This window comes from Pongo abelii, chromosome 10 (assembly GCF_028885655.2).
Source record: "Pongo abelii isolate AG06213 chromosome 10, NHGRI_mPonAbe1-v2.0_pri, whole genome shotgun sequence".
NCBI lineage: Eukaryota > Metazoa > Chordata > Mammalia > Primates > Hominidae > Pongo > Pongo abelii.
Genome location: NC_071995.2, coordinates 127535654 through 127553567, shown reverse-complemented (window position 1 = coordinate 127553567; position 17914 = coordinate 127535654). Strand labels below are relative to the sequence as shown.

The 17914-nt window shown below is 45.6% G+C and overlaps 1 protein-coding gene across 1 annotated transcript in view; it reads right to left on the bottom strand.

The window, feature by feature from the left end:
- Positions 1-17914, bottom strand: part of TMEM132C (transmembrane protein 132C) — a 459511-nt gene that overhangs the window by 90852 nt on the left and 350745 nt on the right. The window contains exon 4 of the mRNA XM_009248400.4: positions 9689-9872. Within this exon, the coding sequence (XP_009246675.3) occupies positions 9689-9872 (184 nt within the window). The remainder of the gene's footprint in view (positions 1-9688; positions 9873-17914) is intronic.

Genomic DNA, 17914 nt, shown 5'->3' with positions numbered 1-17914 from the left:
GTGTGAGTTTGGTGGCAGCTGCTAATGCTTTTGGGGCTATGACCTGTGTTCACAATGGTTGTGTCCCCCACATTCATATGCTGAAATACCAACCCTCAAGGTGATGGGTTAGGAGGTGGGGACTTTGGGAGGTGATGAGGTCATGCAGGTGAAGTCCTTATGAATGGGATCGGTGTCTGATATGGTTTGGCTGTGTCCCCACCCAAATCTCATCTTGAATTGTAGCTCCCATAATTCATACATGTTGTGGGAGGGGCCCAGTGGGAGATAATTGAATCATGTGGGCAGTTTCCCCTATACTATTCTCATGGTAATGAATAAGTCTCAGGAGATCTGTTGGTTTTATAAGGGGTTTCCCCTTTCACTTGGTTCGCAATTCTCTTTGCCTGCTGCCATCCATGTAAGACATGACTTGCTCCTCCTTGCCTTCCACCATGATTGTGAGGTCTCCCCAGCCATGTGGAACTGTAAGTCCATTAAACCTCTTTTTCTTCCCATACTTGGGTATGTCTTTATCAGCAGCATGAAAATGGACTAATACAGTGTCCTTATAAAAGAGACCTCAGAGAGCTCATTTGCCCATTCCACCATGTGGGGACACAGCGAGAAGCCACTGTCTATGCACCAGGAGGCAAGTCCTCACCAGACACTGAACCTGCTGATCTTGAACTTCCAGCCCCCAGAACCATGAGCAGTAAATTTCCACTGTTTATAAACCATGCAGTTTATGGCATTTTGTGATAGCAGCTCGAATGGACTACGATAGGAAGAAAATGCTAAGTCTCAGTTAGAGGTTAAGTGGAAATGCAGGTGTAACTTTCCCATTCAAGTTCAGAGAGCCATGTGGATTCTCTGGGGGTTTCTCCACCTCAGGACCCCTGCAGGGTGGCTGCAATGCTGCTGCAGCTTTAGGGCACAATCTTCTACTGGCACAAGCATAGAGTCACCCCCCTCCCTCGCTACTTTCTCTCAGGACCGTGTTTCTTACATTCCAGCAGGAAGGCTCATCATTGAGAGAGTGAGCTGGCAGGTGGCATCACTCTTCCCATGAGGGTGGCACTGGGTTTACAGGGCTCTATGGACAGATTTCACTGAGAGTGGTACCTCCCCGACTCAGTAGGATTCTAACTGGCACATGGATGAACATTTCTGTAGTAACAGTCAGGTTTCTAGTGTAAAGTGATTTATGAACTACTCTTTGAATACCCACAAGTAATATATAAATACTTATATTTTTATTAATAAATATAAGTAGAAGTATAACCTGAAGCTTATTTAAGCTAAAATAACTAGCATTTCCTGAAGACTTACTAAGTGCCAAGCAAAGGTTTCTGAGTACAGTTAGTTCTCGAAACAGGACCATGAGTTGGGGGTCATTTTTATTCCTTTTTTTTTTTTTTTTTTTTTTTTGAGATGGAGTCTCACTGTATCACCCAGGTTGGAGTGCAATGGCACGATCTCGGCTCACTACAACCTCTGCCACACAGGTTCAAGCAATTCTCCTGCCTCAGCCTCCCAAGTAGCTGGGATTACAGACCCCTGCCACCATGTCCGGCTAATTTTTGTATATTTAGTAGAGACGGGGTTTCACTATCTTGGCCAGGCTGGTCTTGAACTCCTGACCTTGTGATCCACTTGCCTCGGCCTCCCAAAGTGCTGGGATTACAGGCCTGAGCCACCACACTCAGCCTATTCCTATTTTACAGATGAGAAAACTGAGGCACAGAGAAGTCAAATCACTTGCCCAAGGTCACACAGGCATTAGGAGGAGGCATTGGGACTCACCCCAACACAGTCAGGCTGAAGCTGAGCGCCCAATTTCTATACTATTCTCTCTTTAGAAAAAAATATTAAGTAAACGATAGACTCAGTGGTTTTTGGACATGGCGAAAAGTGAGAAAGGCTGTCATTAATCAACACCGTGGCGTGGTGTTCCCTCCTGGGCCCTCCTCCTACCTTACGCAAACTCCAATTGACCTGGAAGGTGAGGAAGAAGAAAATGCTGACCTAAGTCATTCCCGCTGATTTTTCTGTTCTAGCATCACTCTTTTCACTTTCGTCTTCTTCTTCTTATTGCTTATGTATATATTCTCTGTTTTCATTTCTCAATCATCTCTAATGAAGTTATATCATCTTTTTTTTTTTTTTTTTTTTTTGAGACAGAGTCTTGCTCTGTCACCCAGGCTGGAGTGCAGTGTGGCAATTTCGGCTCACTGCAACCTCTGCCTCCCAGGTTCAAGCGATTCTTTTGCCTCAGCCTCCCGAGTAGCTGAGATTACAGGTGCCTGCCACCACGCCCGGCTAATTTTTTGTATTTTTAGTAGAGATGGGGTTTCATCATGTTGCCCAGGCTGGTTTCAAACTCCTGAGCTCAGGCAATCTGCCTGCCTTGGCCTCCCAAAGTGCTGGGATTACAGGTGTGAGCCACTGTACCCGGCTGAAGTTATATCATCTTATCATCTTTAAAATTAGAACATAGCTTTACTTTTTTTTTTTGGCACGTTTCATTTTTTTTAAATTACATATATATTTTATTATACTTTAAGTTCTAGGGTACATGTGCACAACGTGCAGGTTTGTTACATATGCATGCATGTGCCAGAACATAGCTTTACTTTCTAAGTAAAGCAAGTCCCATAATGAAAGCCTAAACTTGGAAAGGCCAGTGCTAGCCCTCAGTCCCCCACTTTCCTTTTACTGGTGGGGAAACCAAAGTTCAGATAATGATGATGCTACTAAAGACAGCAATGATTCCTCAAATTTTTTGATTGTTGACTCTGGCAGGCAGTGGGTATAGTATCATTTATTAGAGAATTAATCAGTGACCCTGCAAACATCGCTACCAAGGCAGAACAGCTTCGTATGCATCAGAGATTCACTTTTTAGGCAAAAATCTGGGCCAGTTAGTTGGAGGGGAGGGACATTTTTAAACCTAATCCCAAAGCAAATCTCCAGCTGTGACAAGAAAATACTTATTCTGTCCATATAGTTATTTTTCAACTCAGCAAATATTTTTCAATTGCCCTAGAGGATCCAACCGATCCTTAAAATTCTCTTAGCGAGTTACAAATAGAAACATTTTGAAGTTGGAATAGGAAAGCGGGGATCAGGACAGGATGTTTTTGAAAAACAATAAAACATTATTTTTCCATTGTCTCTTTAAAAGCAATATTCTCCAATCCCTGTCAAAGGAGATCTCCCCCGCATCCTATGACATGCCCGCCTCCGCCCTTCTCGAACACAGAAGATATTGCTAACACGCTTCCCCACGGACCCCAGAGCAGAGTGAAGCCATCCATCACCTGCAGATTGACGTGCAGATCCGATAGCATCTCTGCAGTGCCATGGGCCTGTTCATGCATGTCTGGGTCTCTGAATTTAGCAAGGGCAGAGGATGCAGGAAAACAACCACAGGATGCCCCTAGGTGGGAAAATCCAGTGACAACCACTGGGGTCAAGATATCCCAACAGGATGTCTTAACTGCTCCCTTCCATTTTGACTGTCTATGAAGAGAAGAAAGACCACGCTGGGAATGTTTCCTGGTTATATATATATATATATATATATATATATATATATATATATTTTTTTTTTTTTTTTTTTGAGACAAAGTCTCACTCTATCACCCAGGCTAGAGTGCAGTGGTACCACCTTGGCTCAGTGCAACCTCCGCCTCCCAAGTTCAAGTGATTCTTCTGCCTCAGCCTCCCCAGTAGCTGGGACTACAGGCACGTGCCGCCACGCCTGGCTAATTTTTGTATTTTTAGTAGAGATGGGGTTTCACCATGTTGGCCAGGCTGGTCTTGAACTCCTGACCTCAGTTGATTCGCCCACCTCAGCTTCCCAAAGTGTTGGGATTATAGGTGTAAGCCACCATGCCCAGCCCATATATATATATATATATATATATATATATGTATTTTGGGGATAATGGTGTGTTCTCAGCAAAAGAGAGTCTAGAGGGAGCATGCAGCATTTAGCTCTTAGGTATCACTCAGGGTCCTGGCTGGAACGGACAGCCTGCTCAGGGTGGTTTAACTGGAGGGAGTGTTGTAAAGGCTGAGCCATAGACCTGTGGGCATAACGGAGGGAAATAGCCAGGGATGGTGCAACACCCCACACTAGTCCCAGCTGGGAGCTGTTTCTACCCCAAGGCCTAGGGGCAGGGCAACGCAGTTGAGATGCTGGAGCCCAGAGACAGGAGGACCACACCCCCGCAAGACACACATCAGGCCGGGCAGATGAGGATGCATTGTGTCCCAGGGCTCCCGAAACAGTACCACGGATGGGGGCCGAAACAACAGACACTGATTCTCTCATAGTTCCTCAGGCTGAAAGTCCGAAATCAAGGTGTCAGCTGCAACACAATCCCACTGAAGGCTCTAGAGAGAACTGTCCTTGCCTCTCTCCTAGGCTTGGCATGTTGCCAGCTAGTCTTTGCTTCCCTTGGCTACAGGGTGCTATCGGAAGCTCCAGTCTTTGCCACCACCCTCACGTGGCCGTCTTCGTGTATCCTCCATGTTCAAATCTCTGTCTCCTTGTAAGTACACCAGTCATTGCATTTGGACTCCACTCAAATCCAGCATGATCTCCTCGCAACTTCAGTACATCCACAAAGACCTTACTTCCAAATAAGGTCACGTTCACTGGCTCCAGGGGTTAGGACTTCAACCTGCTTTCTTGGGAGGGTGGGCATAATTCAACCCATTCCCTCCAGTTCTCCTTGGTGCCTCCCACTGGTTAAAGCCCTCCAGAAGCCAGAGGGCAAGAGAGCCTGGGGGCTGTAGTTCACATGGGCCAGCCCCCAGGGCCCAGCGCAGAGCCCAGAAGGGTCTGGAAGGGCAAACCAGTTCCGGGAGAAGGCCCCGCTGCCACCTCCGTCTTGATCATCCTTTCTAGCGGCGTGCTTCATCCAGGGGCTCCAAGGATCTCTCAAGCCCTAATGAATCTCCATGACACCCCAGAGAGGTGAGAATTAGATCATCATTTTGCAGATGCAAGAATAAGTAGCAATCTCTCCTTTAAACAGCCCTACTGATTGCCACTTTATTTTTAATTTGATTTTATGCAGAGAGATAGGAACATGTTCTAGGAATTTTGAAAGCTCTGTGTAAGAAAAAAAACACAAGTTACCCTCATGTTTTAGGGGTCAAAGAAAATGATTTCATAATGAGTTTGCAAAGGATGAAAAATGGCAATGATTTGAAACTTTTCAAAATTCCAGGTAAATCTCACCACTTCTCAGGAAATTTAATTTCAGACTAAATATATCAGTCCCGGGGGCAAAGAACTTCTTCCTACACCTGCCAAAATTAGTGGTTACTGCCTTCTCTAGAGTTTTGTGCCTAAAATTTAGTTTCTTTGTTGTTTTTTTTTTTATATTTTAAATAAGCAGTAGGAAGAAAGTCCACGACACTAACAGAGCTAGAAATCAGTTAGACCCCATCCGCTTGCCCTCCTTGATTTGTCTGACAGTAGCGTCTGACCACTATCTGGACCTCACCTTAGGAAGTATCTACCTGTTTGCTGTCTGTCGCTCCACTAGAGTATACCTGCAGGAAGGCAAACTTTGTTGACTGCTGTCCTCTGAGGATCTGCAGCAATAAATACCTGCAGAGCTTAGTGTTAGGTTGAATGAATTCTGCTGTTCGTTTATTCCTTTTTTTTTTTTTTTTTTTTGAGACAGGGTCTCATTCTGTTGCCCAGGCTGGGAATGCAGTGGCACCATCATGGCTCATTGCAGCCTTCAACTCCTGGGCTTAAGCGATCCTCCCATCTCAGCCTCCCCAGGAGCTGGGACTACAGGTGTGTGCCACCACACCTGGCTAATTTTGGTATTTTTTTGTAGAAATGAGGTCTCACTATGTTGCCCAAGCTGGTCTTGAATTCTTGGACTCAAGCAATCCTCCTGCGTTGGCCTCCCAAAGTCCTGGGATTATAGGTGTGAGCCATCGCGCCTGGCCTTGTCCATTTATTCTTAAAAAGAGACCACCACCCCAGCCACTCACATACAAAAACTATCCCACATGGAAATCTGTGCCTGGTCTCTGCTCATGTGGCCTCAACTTGGGATATGAACTCTTTTTTCTTACATTGAAGAAGAACTGAACTGCCAACGTTTTTGTTGTCCCAAATGCTCCTTCCTCTGTAGTTCTGAAAGCTTTATGTAAGAAAGTGGCCTTGGTCCTCCCATTCAGATACCTCTCTCACCCCATCCCCCAAGCCTAACACTGGCACAGTGGGGACAGCGCAGGGAGGAGGAGATTAGGGAGAGGTGGGTGCTGGTAGAGGTCCGTGGAGCTAAGACTTGGAGCTTTCCTGCCCTCACAAGGCAAGAGGCTCATTGCCAACAAGCCTGGAGGCAGGACGAGCAAAACGGTGGCCTTGGGAATCAGTGCTCTCCGAATAAAACAGTGCCCAGGGACCGGCAAGTGAGATTCAGGTGGCTTCCACCTGCAGGGTCTGCTCTGGGGAGAGTCGAGAGCACTTCTCCCTGCTTTTCCCATTGCATTTACTCAGGGGGAGTCAGAGGCAGTAGGTGATGGGGGAATGCTGTGACTGAATCCTCCCATCCATGGCTCTCTCCTTGGATTTAAAAAGGAGCTTCAGAAGGCTTGATTTTAAGGCGAGAACTTCCCCAGTGAGGCAGATTTTCCATCTGTTAATCTCCTGTTTCACCTTTCTGAAGTTTGTTTTCTTTAAAACGATCAACAAATTGGAAAATATGCTTAATTGGTTCAAAGATCTAACCAGCTGTCTCACTGGCTGCTAACAGACAACACAGGATTTGCTTTTTGTTCAGTAATTTTTAAAAAATTTCTCATCTTCTAGTCAAAGCTGCAGTTTTATTAGCTAAAAAGTTTATTTTTTGCTTGGTTATAAATGTCCTAAAGCTTATTCTGAACCAAAACTTTGAACATACAGAAAATAAGAGAATAGAAGTTCCTCTAAATCGCCTAATCTATTTTCTAATTTTCCATGTTGCTTTGCATAGCTGAGGTCAAGTTGTACATCCCAGGGGATGCAAAACGATGATACTGTGTGTATTAGTCTGTTTTCATGCTGCTGATAAAGACATACCTGAGACTGGGTAATTTACAAAGGAAAATAGGTAATGGACTCACCATTCCGTGTGGCTGGGGAGGTCTCATAATCATGGCAGAAGGCAAAAAGCATGTCTTACATGGCAATGGGAAGACAGAATGAGAGCTAAGTGAAAGGGGAAAGAAAGGGGAAACCCCTTATAAAAGCACTAGATCTTTTGAGACTTATTCACATTCATGAGAACAGTATGGTGAAAACCGCCTCCATGATTCAATTTTCTCCCATTGAGTCCCTCCTACAACATGTGGGAATTATGGGAGCTACAATTCAAATGAGATTTGGGTGGGGACACAGCCAAACCATATCACTGCACGAGCACCCAAATCCAGCGTTCAGAGCCCAGAGCTCTGTGCTGGTGCTGCAAAGATGTTTGTTAATCCATGAACTTTTAAATAAAGCTTGTTTGAATTCACATGCATTTACTTGCAAACAAAAGGATCCTGACAAGAGTACAGACATTAGCAGTCACTTCACTTTACCTTAAAGGTATTATGAAAACACAACAACCACAAGAATAACAATACATCCCATCCAAGGAATACCTGTGCTCCCTTGAAAAGGACCATTATAATATCTCACACTCTTAAGATGGCTTTTCCTTTTCAAAGTATTTGAATGTCTTATCCTTCTGAAATAGGTAAGATCAAAACCGAGCACTTGTAATCCAGAGCTGATGTTGGTGTGTGCTCTAGGACACAGGTCTGCAAATTTTCTCTCTAAAGGGCCAGATAGTAAATATTTTAGAGTTTATGAGCCAAGAGGCAGAACTGAGCATGTGAAGTAGCTAGACAGGACCATTTAAAAATGTAGACATTTAAAAATGTTAAAACCATTCTTAGCTTGCGTGGTGTACAAAACTGGGCAGCAGATTGGATGTGGCCCATGGGTTGTTGTTTGTTGACCCCTGTTCTAGGACATAAAAAGTCAAAAGGAATCATTCTCTAACTTCAAAGTGTTTACAGATCTTTGTGGTAGATGATACCTTCTGGGGTGGACATCTGCTGTTCTGTCTAACCAGCATTTGTTCCCTGTTTCAGTGAAAGCCAAATTTTTCCATGATGCACAGGCTCTTAGTCTCATTCCACACTTGCCCCACCTGAGTCTACACCTGCCCCACCTGATTCCACACCTGCCTCACCTGATTCCACACCGGCCCCACCTGAGTCTACACCTGCCCCACCTGATTCCACACCTGCCCCACCTGATTCCACACCTGCCCCACCTGATTCCACACCTGCCCCACCTGATTCCACACCTGCCCCACCTGACTCTACACCTGCCCCATCTGATTCCACACCTGCCCCACCTGACTCTACATCTGCCCCACTTGATTTCACACCTGCCCTACCTGATGCTACACCTGTCCCACCTGCTGCTACACCTCCTTCACCTGATTCCACACCTGCTCCAGGGTGATACCTTCCCCAGGCCTGGCCAATCAGAGCAACACATCCTTTTTATTTCAGTGACTGGCTTCAAGTTGGGCTCATGAACCAAGCCAATCAGTTCCAATCAGTCCCTGTCCTAAAGGATTTGCTGGAGTGATTGGCAATGAGGTTTCCACTCATTTCTTGCTGGATATGATGCTGTGAAGAAGCCAGCGTGGCATTGCCGGGGCCATCTTGTGACTAACAAAGAGGAAGGAGAGCTGAGAAACGAAGAGAAGCCACCATCCATACCACATCATTTGCACATGTGGGCCCCTCACACTCCAAGTGTGGTCTGCAGACCAGCCGTGCTGACATGGCTTAGGAGCTTTGAAAAATAAGTACCCAACCCAGACCTCCTAAGTGAGGATGGGCATCTACTCAAAACGTCCATGTGATCTGCATGCCCAGTAATGTTTGAGAAACACTTTTCTAGACTTTAAAACTTACATGAGCCAAGTTTAAGTTGGGTTGTGTTTGTAGCCTTTATAACTCAAAGAATCCTGAATAATCCATTCCTTTTAATCTTGATTAATCCATTTCTCATAACATGATTCACACAAGTAGCATGTTTGCTTACACGTTCTCATCAGTGTACACTACTAATAGTAATCTAAGAGTGGCTACATTGTGCGTCAGATAGAGGGTGCTGCACTACTCAAGCCCAATGTCACTCATCTACTTTCTACATTTCAGGTTGGCCTTGCAGCCCAATGACAGCCTCTGAGAGTTCAATGCTGAGTGAGCTCCATCATCCTAAGGAAAGAGGAGACGAAGGGGTGTCTATCTCAAGCATGGAGTGGGGAGCAAGAAGGAGCGGAGTTTGCAGAAAGATGGCAAAGTTGACCATCCTTTTAGCTCAGGGGTTTCCAACCCTGGCTGCACACTGAAATCACCTGGGGGGCTACTCAAAATCACAGGTGCTCACTTCCACCTCCAGCAATGATTGTGACTTGCTGGACTAAACTTTATGACTAAAGTTGAGAAAGGCCAGGCTAATGAAAAGTAACAACTTCCAGGGTGGGGAAAGATGAGAAACTTTGAAAGTAAACACTCCATAAAACCATTGCAGCAAACATCCCATGACAGATAGGAAGGACACAGGATGCAATCAGATGGCTGAATGCAGGAGCATCCAAGGTAACTCAGGACTCACCATAGCCAAGGGAATGATGCCCACCAGGTCCTTCTGGCTGACAAAGATCTCGGACACGGCGATGTCTGTGGTCCCCTTCCGTGGGTACTCTACCTGCCATGTGATGGGCTGAGTCCCTGAAAGGCTGCTGAAACTGGCTATTTCAAAGTTCATCTGCACAACCTCATTGAATAAACTGCTGCTCCTGGAAGAGAAAAAAGAAAATGGCTTTAAGCCGACTTTGTTCAAAGGACCCTTCTCTCCTCACAATAGTACCCAGAAGATAAAGACAAAGAAACGCCTATCAGGGATGGCTCTAGGGTTTTGGTGGGGGATTCTGGGGCATGGAACCACCTACAAGGTAAGGACTGGCATCTGGGACGGAGAAGCACCCACAAGTTAAGGATATGGGCCAAGAATATTCAACAATGAGCAGTAACCTGTGTCTGTGTTGATGAGGCCTTGGAATGATTATTACCAGCTCTGCAGATGATGAGCTAAACTAGTTTATCTCACACCTGCAGTATGCACCTGAATGGCCTCTGTTCAGTTCTGTAGGTGTGGCAGATGCTATAGGCTGGGGTCCCCAACCCCTGGGCCATGAACCGGTACCAGTCCATGGCCTGTTAGGGTTAGGGCTGCACAGCAGGAGGTGAGTGGTGGGTCAGCGAGCAAAGCTCCACCTCTATTTACAGCTACTCCCCATAGCTCACATTATCACCTGAGATCCACCTCCTGTCAGGTCAGTGGCACCATTAGATTCTCATAGGAGCGTGAACCGTATTGTGAATTGCACATGTGAGGGATCTAGGTTGTGTGCTCCTTATGAAAATCTAATGCCTGATGATCTATCACTGTCTCCTATCACTCCCAGAAGGGACAGTCTAGTTGCAGGAAAACAAACTCAGGGCTCCCCCTGATTCCACATTATGGTGACTTATGTAATTAGTTCATTATTATTCAATATTCATTATTCATCATCATTACAATGTAATAATAATAGAAATAAACTGCACAATAAATAATGTACTTGAATCATCCCAAAACCATCCTTCCCCCACCACCGCCATCTGTGGAAAAATTGTCTTCCACGAAACTTGTCCCTGGTGCCAAAAAGGTCAGGGACCACTGCTGTAGGCCACTCACTCAACAGCACCTTCAACCCCCTCTGCTTGTCCTCCTCTGCTATAGGGGCTGAGAGGCCTAAACTACATTCTCAGAACCCCTTGCTGCTAGATGCAGGATTGAAGCAGAGTTTGCTCCAGTCAGACCCACTCATTTGGGACGTGGAGGAAGAAGCGGGTTCTAGAGCAGCAGCCAGGAAGGCAGTTGGGGCTTTCTGGTGAGCACAGTGGCCCTGCTTCTCCTGGGGCAGCTGTGGGGTGCCCCTGGCATCCAGGCCCTCACATCATCATGCCAAGGGGTGACAGTGGTGTTTCCACCACAACAGTCCTCTGTAGAGGTTGGACCTTTTTTGTCTGTGTTATCGCTGGCTGCCCTGTCCCTGGCGTGTAGTAAATACATTCAATTCAGTGGTTCTCCTAGAGATTATGTGAATTGCCTAGTATCCTTTAATGACATCTCTTCTGCTTAGAGGGGCTACTTAGCTAAAGGGACTCTTTGTCTGCAACTAAGAATTCTGACCAATTCCATGCATTTGAGATATATGTATTTTGGGAACTACTGTTGGTCCAAACTTTTTCATTTTTTAGATGATAAAATTAAAGCCAATAAAGGAAAGATGGCTTGCCCACAACCACATATCTGGCTAGTGCAGAGTTAACATAAAATGTAGCATCTCCTGTTTCCCAGTCCAACGCTCTTTATAGATCCTTGCCTAAGACAGCTGGTGGTCAAATATGACATCACGAGGCTCCAACAGTTTTTTTTTTATTTGTTTGTTTGTTTTCTTAGGGCAGGAGACAGCAAACTGTGTCCTGTGAACCAAATGCAGCCAGCTGCCTATTTTTGTGAGTAACATTTTACTGGAGCACAGCCTTGCCTATTTGTTTACATTTTCCTATGGTTGCTTTCATGTTATAAGAACATGGTTGAGTAATTGCATCAGTCAATGTAGAGCCTGCAAAACCTAAAATATTTCTTATCCAAATCCTTACAGAAAACTTTTGCCAGTATTGGCTAGAGAAGGTCAGAGAAGGGGAAGTTGGCCGAGCTTTGTAGAGCTGTTGAGTCAGTAGAACCACTATTGGTGGAAACAAGAAGGAAGAGCATGGAAGGCATCACGCTGGGTTTGTAGGGGGGCCAGGGTTCTGGTGAGCCTTGGCATCCAGCCTGAGGTGTCTCCAGTGCCCTCTGCCGATATGCTAAGGATGGCACTAAGTGGTGGGTCAGTGGTCAGCAAGACCTCAGGCTGCCATCCCCTGGAAGGCTACATGTTTTCAGATGAATTAAAGGAGATTTTCCATGGCATATCAAGAAAGAAACACCAAATATGCTTAAAAACTGCATCTCAAGCATGTGCCAACCTGAAGAGTAGTAGTGAAACACTTTCCTTTGCTGGGGCACTAATATCGAGTGCACCATTCAATCTTCAGGGCTTGATTGACAGCCAGAGCGCTAACTCTCCACCACATCACCCTCAGTCCTGCTCAGTGGCTGGGGAAGGATGTAATGGGAAGATTACTGCACCAAACCAGCACTGGGTTTTGTGAATCTTCCTTAAGTTCACAGGGCCGGGAACAGGGCCCAGAGAATCATGATTTATGAGATGCTAGAGAATCCTCTGGGAGGGAAAAGAAATCCAAGGTCTTCACCATCAAGCTAGGGGCTGCAAATCTCAAGCATGAATTGCTGGTCTGTAAAAATGAGGGAGAGATGTCTTGAGTCTTGAGTGTTTCCAAACTAAGAGATGTATTCTTGGTCCAGCAACTGAGGCCCACAGGGGTCTGAGTGTGCACAACTCAACATCCAGGAGGTCCTCTCTCACTGCTGGCCTGCAGACAGTCTTGCATTCCAGGGAGCTGAATCTCGTCTTCTTAGCAAGCACGCCTGGACCTGATTCTCCTTATCTGCCACTGGGTACCGGTACTGGTGCTGTCCAGCAGCTGCATGGCTACTTGACTGACTCTACTCAGCAAATAATTCACTTCCCTTAGTATTGGATGTGGCAACCATCCAAATGTCCAAAGACCCCCTTTCGGTCCCAAACGCATGCCTATACTGGCACAGCACCACACAGGTTGCAATGAGCTGTCAGCCTGCACCTCTCTTCACTCTCTTACAAAGTTCTGTGAGCATTGCAACCACTCACATCATCTCTCCGAGACTCAGAGGCACCATCTAAGATTGAAATAATGACATTCCCATTGTGCAGGGAGGAAAGACGCATGAAAAAGAAGCCAGCACAACTTCTCATGCTCCAGCGGCAGCCTCCTCCACTGCAATTATGCTAACGAAGGGCATTAAGACCGCATATTCTCACTCATAGGTGGGAACTGAACAATGAGAACACATGGACACAGGAAGGAGAACATCACACTCTGGGGACTGTTGTGGGGTAGGGGGAGGGGGGAGGGATAGCATTGGGAGATATACCTAATGCTAGATGATGAGTTAGTGGGTGCAGCGCACCAGCATGGCACATGTATACATATGTAACTAACCTGCACATTGTGCACATGTACCCTAAAACCTAAAGTATAATAATAATAAATAAATTAATTAATTAATTAAAAAAAATAAAGACACATCTTGGAGATCAGGTCAAAAAAAAAAAAAAAAAGAAAGGCATAGTCATGGACAAGGGAAAAGAGAAGGGGTATTTTTCCTTTTGGCTTGAAAGACATTGTTATGTGATTTTTGTGAGCAGTGAGGTGACCTCCCGAAAGCGTTTTGTTGTAGTTGGCATAAGAATAAAAATAACACGTGACTGTTGACAATATACTCACTATGTGCCAGGCACTGGACCAGGTTCCATGCATACCTTATTCCAAATCCCAATACAAACCCTGAGGTGGTGATTAAGGTTCTCATTTTGCACCAGTGCCAGAGCAGACACTCTTGAACCTCTGCAGCCAGAAAGTGTGTTTGCATCAACTTGCTCTTCAACCGCAGATAGAAGGCGGCAACTCAGCAGGATCCTGTTTGAAACATTCTGCAGCTCCCCACTCAGATGCCCATCATTTGTGAGCCAACTCAACCTAATCTTGGTTTCAGAAAGGAAAAAAAAAAATACAAGTTTCACAACTGGATGAAAACTCCAGCTTTCTGGCAGCTGCACAGAATTCTAGGTCAGGGTGACATCAGGGCAAGCTCTCTGGTGCACTGAGGGCAGGGTCCTGGCTAGAACACCGACATCCATCTTTCAGGGAGTTGGAGATCTCAGACAAAAGGAAGAAGAGATAGTTCTGTGTCCACCGGGACCCTGGGAATGTGTGTGATAGAGCAAAGGTCAGACCAGACTGACCCGACAGAGAAATGAGCCCCCAGGAGGCCTCAGGATCCAACATTCTGACACAAGACAAAGAATTCCTCTGGGAAGATACAGAACGAAGGCCCTTGTCTCTTTATTTTTGTGCATTCATATACCTTCCTACCCCTTCTCCACCCCCACACAGCCTTTGTCTTCTTTGTCTCTAAAAAATGCATAGTATGATGTATCTAAGTTAAAGACAATGCCACCCTATTTTGAAACTTCACCCTTTTGTGGAGATGAGTGACTGGGCGATTTGGTGTTGCTGGTTCCGCTCTGTTAATTTTAAGGGAGCGTCTCCACTCTGTCCTTGCTGACTGATGGGATGGCTGGCCAGTGGTACTGGATAGCAGAAGATTTTCCTAGAGAAGCTGGGAATCTAGGCTTTTTTTTCTCTAAAATCTCTGGATTTTAAATTATAAGAACCTTCACTTTTTAGCTATAGCGTAGCTCAGACAACATCTCTGCTGACTCTCAGTTTCCTGTCTCTGGCTTAGAAGGTTTCCCTCCAGTATCTACATATTCTGGCAAAAGCACTTTATGGTTTGCTGTGACCTGAGGTGGAAGATGTCTTCCCAAAAATGACGCATGTGGTGATTCTCCAACTGCAGTGCCCAGGATCCTTGGCACTCCAAGGGGTGAGACAGCAGTGGGCATGGGGCTGGAGCCAGACCCTAACCCTGCTCCCACCCCCGACATGTTCCTGTTGCAATGAGAGCACCTCCAATAGGATGTGTTGTCAACACTAGGCTTCCAACAAGCCTTTCTTTCAAATAATGAAAGAGAAAAGAAGAAACGAAACAATAAATGAAACGAAGAAGAGAGGAGAGAAGAGAAGGAAGGAAAAAAGTGAGAGAGGGAAGGAGAGAGGAAGAAAGTTAGCAGTTTGAACCAAGACAAAAAGCCATTGCCCTTTAAGGGGAGCACACACATGTCAGGATTCATGCTGTGGGGTTCAAACGGACTTCCTGACTCACACTCTGGGTTCCCTAGGTGCTGGCTGGATAACTGAACAACTCTGCCTCATTTTCTCTATTTGCAAAATGGGGATGTTAATCCCTCTCATTTCGGAGTTGATATGAATGAACAAGTCAAAGTGCTTAGAACGGAACTTGATGCCAGCAAGCATCAATAAATGGAAGCTGTTTCTTGTTTTTAGCAGGACTTGACATCGCATTCAGGCTCAGTGGCTTTAGGGTTGGCTGCCTAAAGCCACCATTCAGACACACTCTTGAAGGCTGGTCCAGGAGCTTCCTGAGAACGAGCCACAGTGGAGGGGCAGGCTGTCAACCATTCACTGTGAACTGGGACTCATTAAGATTTGTATACAGTGCATTTCCTGAGTGCCTGCCTCTGTAGACACAATGCCATAATGCACATTGTACTGGCAGATAGAGACTAAAAAAATAAGAAATCTTTTCTTCTTTCAGTTCTTCTGTGGTCAGTGCCTTTCCGCTGACTCTAATCAGACTGAAATATTCGCTAAGCTTTGCCTTGAAGGGACCAAGAGTCTTTCACATCAGCTCATATGGGGCTTGTGATGTTGTTGGAGTAATAAAGAGAGGAATTTAAACACTTAAGTGACTCCAGAGAGCACCCAAGAACTATCACTTGATAAATCGATAGTGTAGATTTCTTGCGGTAACTCTTGAACTAAATTTTCAAAATTGGCTTAAAAAGCTCTTACTCAAAAGCAAATAAACTCTCCCAACAGTCACAATAAAGTTTGGACCACTGGAAACCTAATTTACCAAACCTCTTAGCTGTCAGACTCTATTTGGTAAGAAAATTGAGTCTCGGGGTGAGTTAAAAGCCAAAAGGGCTTTACCTCCCTACTACAGGGAGTCAGGAATTTTAGCTCCAAAGTTGGTTGACAGCTTAGTGCCCGCAGAAAGAAAAGAGACTAACCAAATAAAGAAAATCAACCTTCTCATAGGGAAGCCACTTCAGGAGAAGAGAATCACTCGATCCAGGCTTTGCTTTATTCATTCTACCTCATGAGTATTTCATGAAGGCAAGGACACTTGTTTCCTCACTGGGAAGGGCTTTCTTAGAAAGCCCCATTGACTCTAATGTCAATATTCACATCTGAGGGCTTTCTGGGATCTCTCCATGGTGCCGAGGCATGTCCCTTGGTGGCACAAGTTGCAAGCAACAGAAAACACCCTGCATTGATTGACAAGGAAAAGAGAATGGAACAAATGCCTCAAAATTACCGGGCTGACTGGAGAAATAGGCATGGGGCCTAGGTGGGAGCAAAGGAAGGCTACAAAGCTAGAACTTCAGATGCCAGTTCTAGAGAGGTCAGTGCTGCTGATGTCAAAACTTTCTCCTGTTCTTGAGTCTTTGCCTTAAGGATCCCTTATTCAAAGGTCTGAGTAAGGAGCTCTGATTGGCTGAGCTAAGCTAACACACCCAGATCCAATATGCCAGGGGAATGAGAAAGAATCTGGCCTTTTACAGAGGGAGTCCCTCCTTCATCCATGCTCTCCGTACCTAGTTCAGGGTGTGGGATAACAGAGACAGGCAACAGGGAGGAGCAAGGTGTATGAAGTTCACCCTGTTTCCAAGTACCCTTGAATTACATTATGAGTTCAAATTTGAAAAGCCAAACAGGCTGTGCACAGTGGCTCATGCCTGTAATCCCAGCACTTTGTGAGGCCAAGGCAGGTGGATCAGTTGAGCTCAGGAGTTTGAGACCAGCCTGGGCAATATGGCAAAACCCTGTCTCCACAAACAAACAAACAAAAAAAACCAAAAACTAAAAATTAACCAGGGTGGTGGTGCAGTCTGTGGTGACAGCTACTTGGGAGGCTGAGGTGGGAGGATCCCTTGAGCCTGGGGAGGTGAAGGTTATAGCAGGGTTGCAGGGAGGTGGGGGTTACAGTGTTGCAGGGAGGTGGAGGTAACAGTGTTGCAGGGAGGCGGGGGTTACAGTGTTGCAGGGAGGTAGAAGTTACAGTGTTGCAGGCAGGCGGAGGTAACAGTGTTGCAGGGAGGCGGGGGTTACAGTGTTGCAGGGAGGCGGGGGTAACAGTGTTGCAGGGAGGCGGGGGTAACAGTGTTGCAGGGAGGCGGGGGTTACAGTGTTGCAGGGAGGCAGAGGTAACAGTGTTGCAGGGAGGCGGGGTTACAGTGTTGCAGGGAGGTAGAAGTTACAGTGTTGCAGGGAGGCGGAGGTAACAGTGGTGCAGGGAGGTGGAAGTTACAGTGTTGCAGGGAGGCAGGGGTTACAGTGTTGTAGGGAGGTGGAGGTTACAGTGCAGGGAGGCAGAGGTTACAGTTTTGCAGTGAGCTGAGATCTGGCCAGTGCACTGCAGCCTGGATGACAGAGACCTTGTCTCAAAATAAAAAAATAAAAAACCCAAACAAGCCACATTTCACTTCTCTCTACCCCATTCTCCAAAGCCTAAAAATTTACAGAAGCAGATAATGCATGAAAAGATGAAAAAAGAAAGTATTGCAAATCATATCCATGCCAGTGAAACTGCTTAAAAGATCTGCAATCCTTATGGAAGAAACCTGAGCCTCCCCATCCTCTAAATCAGGGGCTCTCCATCCTGGCTGAATATTATAATTACGTGGGGAAATTAAAAGAAAAACTATCAATAGCTGTGTCTACCCTACACTAACAGAGTCAGAATCTTGAGAGGTGACACTCAGACATTAGTAATTTTTAAACTGAAGTGATTTCAATGTGTTGTCAATGTTGAGAATTACTGCTGTACACAGAAGTGTTTTCTCTCTGTGATTAACAAGCTTTTCACTTTCTTTTTTTCTTTTATTTCCTAATTTCTGTGCACAGATATGGTTGG